This window comes from Vigna umbellata, chromosome 9 (genome assembly GCF_029865625.1).
Source record: "Vigna umbellata cultivar VRB3 chromosome 9, Vumbellata_1.0, whole genome shotgun sequence".
NCBI classification, from domain to species: domain Eukaryota; kingdom Viridiplantae; phylum Streptophyta; class Magnoliopsida; order Fabales; family Fabaceae; genus Vigna; species Vigna umbellata.
The window spans coordinates 49,261,682-49,268,905 of record NC_142173.1 but is presented as its reverse complement, the minus strand read 5'-3'; the positions used below and the strand labels follow the sequence as shown (position 1 = coordinate 49,268,905).

Sequence of the window (7,224 nt, the reverse complement as noted above, 5' to 3'; positions counted from 1 at the left end):
TAAATAAAATATAAAAACTAAATTAAGAAAAATTCAATACCACATTACTTGACATTGACACTGTCAACGTTACATTCTCGTTGCCATGTAACAAAATGATAACTTAACACAACAGATTTTTTTATCTTAGAAAAATTAAAAATAAAAATAAAAATAATTAATTTAAAAAAAAAAGATTAAAAAAGCTACGAATTGACTTCTATGGTGTTAATTCAGAACTAAAGATAAAAATCTAATTATTTTAATTTTTGAAAAATAAGAATTCAATGGAAACTATCTAAATTATTAAACCAATTTTATAATTATGATTAAATAAAAATAATATGATATCCATATTAGATTCTGATCCTATCACACCCTCTAACTCGTTAGTTATAAAAAAAAAATACATATACATTATAAGTCACTTCTCTAACTTTACTATTTTGAGAGAAAAAAAAACCACTTTTAAATATGAATAAAATCTATTAAAAATTACACAGTTGGGAAATCTCATGTTTATTAAATCAATTTCATCCATAATTTTATGACTTTTAACAAAATTTAACAAACATTTTGCACTAGAAACGCTTAAAAATAATTATTTGCTTTATAAATTTTTTTTAAAATAAATCAAATAAAAACATGTACAGATAACAATCAAATATTAGAAAATACACAAATGCAAAGATTATAAACATATTGTTCAAGTCAATGGCCATTTTATATTTTCAGTTAACAAATAAGATTTACTAACAAGTCCTTTCGGTATGATCCATTTTCACTTTTACTTTTAGTCAATGTTCCCGTCAACAATTACAGAAAACATCACTTATTCTCTGTTTCTTATTCTTAAGATTTTGTTAAGAAATAATTTTCTCCATGAAATCTTAAAAATAGAAAATAAGAATAAAGAAATGTTTTTATAATTATTAATAGAAATGTGCTCAGGAAAAACCCAGAAAACCTCCTATTCCTCGAGTGTCCAAGCAATCATTTCCACTCAACCCTCTACCCCTGTTATCACATTATCAGTGGATTATGTAAAAAAATTCAACACCTGCAGTTGTCACCATCAAACAGTCTAAAAAGAATATGATGGTCAGTACTAAAAAATCTGCTCTCTAACTTGAGAATTAATTTTAAAAAAATACAGCACAGAATATACCATGTTATTGCCGCTTCCTCCTATAAAAATATACAACACCAATTGTGTCAATTCTATTTGTTTGTTTGTCGAAATAAGACGGCAGCAGCGGCAACAGCAGACAAACTCCAAAAGAAAGAATTATGTTGATGATAACCGTCCACTTAAAGAGTGAAACTCCTCTCTCCTTAAAGACACATCTACAGTAACAGCAGAAAGCAGTAACTACAAACAAAGGGATATATGAAGTTACAAAAAATAATCTGGAGTCTTTCGTGTAGTATCAGGCTCAATTTGTCTGGGAGCTGGATCAAACTGCAGAAAATTCTGATCCATATTCTCTCCGATTTCCAGTATGGCAGCCATGTTCCCACATCGGTAACAATAATTAGGTGCACTAAAAACAGTCACCACATTCTTGTCCTTAAAGAGTCATCCAAATAATAGTCATCAATAAAGAGAAATGTAATGGGTATCCCTAAACTGAAAAGGGAAAACAATACTCGTAATAAATAAAATATTAGATCAGTCGGCACCTGGCACCAATTGTATCCTTCCATGACAAGCTGGTGAGCTCTAGATATTAGGGAGAGACCATTGGTATGATTAAACTGAGTAGCTATGTCCTGTCCAAATGTATATCCTGCACCACGTGGAGATATTCCCCAACCACAGCGATCATCTGGATCAGACCACAATAGGTCACACATTGGTCCTTCGTGTGGAACCTACATTGCAGTTACAGTTGTCATTTGTCAGACAAGAAATCTAATTAATTTTCTTGGTGCAATTAGACAAGACAGATACAGAAATGAGATTCCAAAACGGAACAAAAGACAAGACATCCTTAGATTGAGACATTTCCAATGAAAAACAAGAGCTACAAACTACGTTGTTTAATTTCAAAATTAAACAATTTAAAGTACTTCTCAAACCATATTTCAGAAAGATTTTTAACATGTTTTGCATAAAATGATCTCCACACAAATCAATCCAGAATGCAATAGTTTGTAATATCAATTTAAAAAACAAACCTCCTGTATGCGATCCAACGCCCGATATTATCCAGTGTATCCAAAGATGGTGAGAGACCACCATGCAAGCAGAAAATCTGTAATATACATGGATGTTAGAAACCCTCATAAGGTTCTCAAAGAAACATTCTGCAACATATTTAACTCAAACCTGACTCTCAATAAGGGCAGTCAAAGGCAAATAATCAAACAAGTCGGTAAAGAATTTCCAGACATTAGCATTTCCATATTTTCTCAAACATTCATCGTAGAACCCATACCTGAAAACATTTGAAAGATGTAGACAACGAGGTTAGTAAATAAACTATTTTTAGAGTAAAATTGCTAGTATTTTTGTGCACAGAAACTTTTTCCACTATCAAATCCCTTCACAAACCACTCATAAATATGAATTTACACGCATAAAGACGGTGTAATTCACCTCTACTCATTCCTTCAGATGCAAGTTACAAACTAGCTGTAACATTTCATTTAAACAATCACTGTATCCATTTACAAGATCCACTTCAATCTGAGTATAATTTTATCATCCCGTCACCATATGCTTCACAGCTGTTTCTATACGGCAAAAATGACTATAATACTAGCATATGCAATCATAATGATAGACTACAGAGATTCAGCAGCAACAAAATACATCTATTTGCATTCTGAATCATTTGTATTTTATAATGTCCTAATACCAAGAAAAAAATGCCATAATATTATCACAAAAATCAGGCTGCTTTTCCTAAGATAACCATCACTGAATATTGAGGTACGTGAAGCCCATGAGCAATTTCTCATAAAATCAATGAATACAAGAGTAAGGACTGCACATCCTTAACTTATTCTCAAACAGTGAGCAGGATATACACTAGATTGTTGCTTAAACATGACACATATCATACAGAAATTACAATAAGCTTTATGGCAAACACATGATGTGAAGAAAATGTTCTTACACTTGAGTGATTTGACGACTCTCATGATTTCCCCTAAGGATTGTAATTCTATCTCTATAACGGACTTTCAAGGCCACCAAAAGTGTAACAGTCTCCACTGAATAGTAGCCACGATCTGCATAAATTATGCCAGTATCATCATCATGAAAAGTGCCCACATATACAAAGTCTAATCCGAACATCATTAAAAGCAGCATGAGAAAAAATAAAAGATGATAATTGCCATAGTTGGCAGCTTTTTATATCTGCAACTGTAGCATCCTCAAATATTGAAGTGTCAAGCATCATATCCTTCCCTATTATAACAACAATCGCTGTTGATACCTTGATACAAACAAATCAATCACTTCTGATAGTTTTTATGTTCCCAGCAAATGTTGTTTAAAGGACGGGCTAATTAAAGACAGTATGGACCTTCAATTCTTGTTGACTCACTCCAATAAAATCCTTTCATAGTCATACAAAATTCAATTTTAATTGTCCATCAACAGTTATATAAACAACTTGCCCGTTATTCAACACTATTCTGACATTAAGTATCAAGAATTTATTCAATATTTAGTGCTTACACGAACATCTCAACACTGCATTCAGTTGCACCAACCTACTCCACACTGTAACAAACACCAAACGCCATAACAACAATAACTACACTTCTAATTACAAACCAAGAACAATCACTCCATCAGAAAAACAGGAAGGGGCCAGGATAACAACAAGCTTCATCTAACAATTCTACTTTCAAAAAATCCTAATTTAGCGCATAACCAAAATAAGAAGCTTAAAACTCAATATTTATACAGATTCAACAGCGGAATCAATGTTACACACACCAGACAAAACCCAGACACAGATAATTAAGTGCATTTCCCAATTTACATACGTCAAACATTAACCATTTAGAAATCTAACAACCATGACATCACGGGAAAACCTTTAAAACAACCGATTCCAACTAGTTGCCGACAGCACATCCCAAAAAATATATACGTGACGAACAACTACTTAAATTTCAAATTAACCCAACCAAGCAATCAGTCCGTAGCAGTTAACTTTCAAACCGATGATACCAGCTAAAAATCTTAAAAAAAACGCTACTCTCAGTCTCTAAAAGATAAAACGGCATCAAAAGCACGAAAGAAGCATCGTAACATAAAATCAAAAACAAAAATTTCATTCTCGAAATCCAACACCACGATAGTAATAAATTCAATTACAACACACCATAAAGCATTTCGCGCTATAACGAAAAAATCAAGCCCTATCTACATGTATTTTAGTTCACGAAATTAATTAATAAAAAATATAGAGAGAATCTCAGCAGAGGAAACTCACCTACATAATCGCCCATAAAAAGGTAGTTGGTATCGGGAGCGTGTCCTCCTATCCGAAAAAGCTCGATGAGATCATAAAACTGGCCGTGAATGTCGCCGCACACGGTGACGGGACACTTCACCGGTTGAACGTTCCACTCTTCGACGAGAATCGCCCTGGCCTGATCGCAAAGCGCCTTCACCTCCGCCTCCGACAGAGGCTTGCACTCCATGAGATGCTCGATCTGCCGGTCCAGATCCGCGTGGGACGGCATCGTTTCGGTCGGTCAGATCCGAGATCCAAAGTTCCTAACAGATCGGTGGTGTTCGGTTCGGACTAGTCCGAGCGGATAGCCGGCGACGACGACCGGAGGATCCTCGCGAAAGGGAGGGTTCCGATGCGAAGCGAGGAGGGCAAAACGAACCGTTTTGTGGGCGATGGTCTTTGGCTCTTTTTCTTTGCTCTCTTAATCATTTCATTTCGTTCCGCCCTCTCTGTTTGTTTCTGTCCTTTTCTTTTCTTCTTTGTTTCCCTCAGATTTCTTTTTTCAATTTTATGTGTGCAAAACAGAAAAACAATAAGCAATCAATGGAGACCTAAAAAAGAAAATTGTAAGAAATAAAATAACACTTTTTTAGTTTTTTTTATTATGTTATTTGGTTTTAATTGATTTAATTAATAATCTCTGAATGGGAGAGAGGAAGCGGAAATTGCCGCGAAGGTGGGGGAGCCTGCTATCCAGAACCTAACAAAATGAAACTCAAACTCAAATGAAATGACATCAAATTTTGAAAAACTAATTATTGAATGCGTGTGTGCATTATTTTTAAAGTAGCTGTCTCCTATATGTTTTAAAGTTTAATGAAATGTTGATAAAAAATATTATAATATTAATCGATTCAAGATTATAGTTTTAAAATAATTATCACAAAAAATAATACATTTATTATACATGAATGTTTGTGACTGATCGACGATATAAGTTGTCTTTTATTTTTTGTTGTTTGCTGTATATAGTTTATTTTTCTGTTTTAATTATTTTTTAATTTTTTTTTTCAGTTGAGCATTTAAGTATGTTTGACTGTCTAGTTGGTAAGAGAGTTATTTATTGTACTACAAAAGTGCATACTTGGCATTAGAACTCGAAGTAAGACTAATGTCAGTTACACTAAAAAAATGTATTAATTTGACATTGAATATTTGTTGGACACGGTTCAATTCGAAATTCAAAGTTCTTTTATGGGAAGTTGTCTATCTTTAAATATAATTCATTAAATGTAATACTCTATTTTTTAAATAACATCATGGTATTATTATTAATTTTGATATTTTAGCGGTTAATATCCAAACTTTTTATATTATTTATTACTATATGAAAATTTATTAAAAAAATAAAATATAAAATATAAAACATGAGAAATAATATTAAAATTATGATACAAGTTATTTTTCACAAAAATATAGATAAAATATATTTGTTATGAAAAAAATTAAATAAATATATGGAGATAAAATATTAAATAACTTTTATAATTAACTATTTTATTAGTAGATTGATTTTCTTCACAAGAAAGACATGAGAAACTTTAAATTAAATGAGTAAAAGAAATACAAGCACCCACTTCTCTTTAAGAGCAAAGAAAGAAATCATTCGTTGATCAAACAATTATGATGAACTAAAGGAAAATTAATTTCCAACCAAAACCTCCCAAAGCCCTTTCTCAAAACATGATTCAAAGCATAAATGACCTCTATAAACTCAGCATGTATACAAGTGTGTACCTCTAAAAAAAAGCTCAAAAACCTATATATTCACTCTCACTTCCTCTAAAAATACTAATATATGAAGTCAAACCAGAATAACTTCTGGTTGCACCATCAATATTCACCTTATGTAAATTAACAGATAAAACTTGTCATATTATGTCTGTAAATGAAACCATCCTATCTTTCATCCCTCCATAGTTTGTATTTAGCACAATAAAAATAAAGATAATATTACTCATATGCTTATATTTATTCTCAATCATCTGCATCAACTCCTTAATATGAAAAAATAGCAAAAGGTAATGCAATTGGATCATAAAATCTACTATTATTTCGCATTCTCTACAACTCATCCAAATAATTGGAGTAATGACAATTACTTTAATAACTTTAAACAAAGGGTTACATGGAAACTTCATAAACTGAATAACCAAATCTACTACAAATCCTAAAAAACTTCATTCAATCATTCCTATAATCATATAGCAATATAATAATGAAAGAACAAATGAGAGAAATATTCAACATTGTTACAACACAAAGAACACATAAAGCATAAAATCATTCCTTTTTTTAACCTCTAAATCAGTAAGTAAACAACCATACAAAAATTTCCAAACAACTAAAATTATAGCTGGTAACACCTCATCCAACCAAATAAAGTTCTCTCAATCCTCACGTTCCATACCAAAAGAGTAAATTTTTTTGCAACTGTTTGAGAAAGCACTACAGTATAGTCTAGAGTCTAATTATGCACATCTCATCCTCATTAACCATTAAAGAAGAAAAATGATATAAATTGCCAACAAAAGAATGAAAGTTTTAATGAGTATGTGTCCAAACTAAACTAACAACATAGTATATAATCTTATTCTCTCATAATTTCTAACCAACTATCAAAACACCATAAGGTAGACCATTTAAATGTGAACAATCCTTGTTAATGTGTATCTTGAGTCCAAACAAGATTTTGAATCCATTATTCCACATCAAAAATAAGTTTAATAAGTCGTTTATAAACTTAAAATATATAAAGATA

At 31.6% G+C, this 7,224-nt stretch overlaps 2 protein-coding genes across 2 annotated transcripts; both read right to left on the bottom strand.

Moving 5' to 3' along the window:
- Window positions 1-1,097: 1,097 nt before the first annotated feature.
- On the bottom strand, window positions 1,098-1,854 carry LOC124831873 (serine/threonine-protein phosphatase PP2A-3 catalytic subunit-like). The gene is made up of 2 exons (XM_088098457.1): window positions 1,663-1,854; window positions 1,098-1,549 (listed from the first exon to the last, which is right to left on the bottom strand). Exons 1-2 carry the CDS (start codon window positions 1,834-1,836, stop codon window positions 1,376-1,378), a joined length of 348 nt encoding a protein of 115 aa, XP_087954583.1. The 5' UTR covers window positions 1,837-1,854; the 3' UTR covers window positions 1,098-1,375.
- Window positions 1,855-2,305: 451 nt separating this feature from the next.
- On the bottom strand, window positions 2,306-4,692 carry LOC148193751 (serine/threonine-protein phosphatase PP2A catalytic subunit-like). Its single transcript, XM_088099500.1, has 3 exons — window positions 4,440-4,692; window positions 3,105-3,273; window positions 2,306-2,420 (listed from the first exon to the last, which is right to left on the bottom strand). Exons 1-3 carry the CDS (start codon window positions 4,690-4,692, stop codon window positions 2,306-2,308), a joined length of 537 nt encoding a protein of 178 aa, XP_087955626.1.
- Between the last annotated feature and the right edge of the window lie 2,532 nt (window positions 4,693-7,224).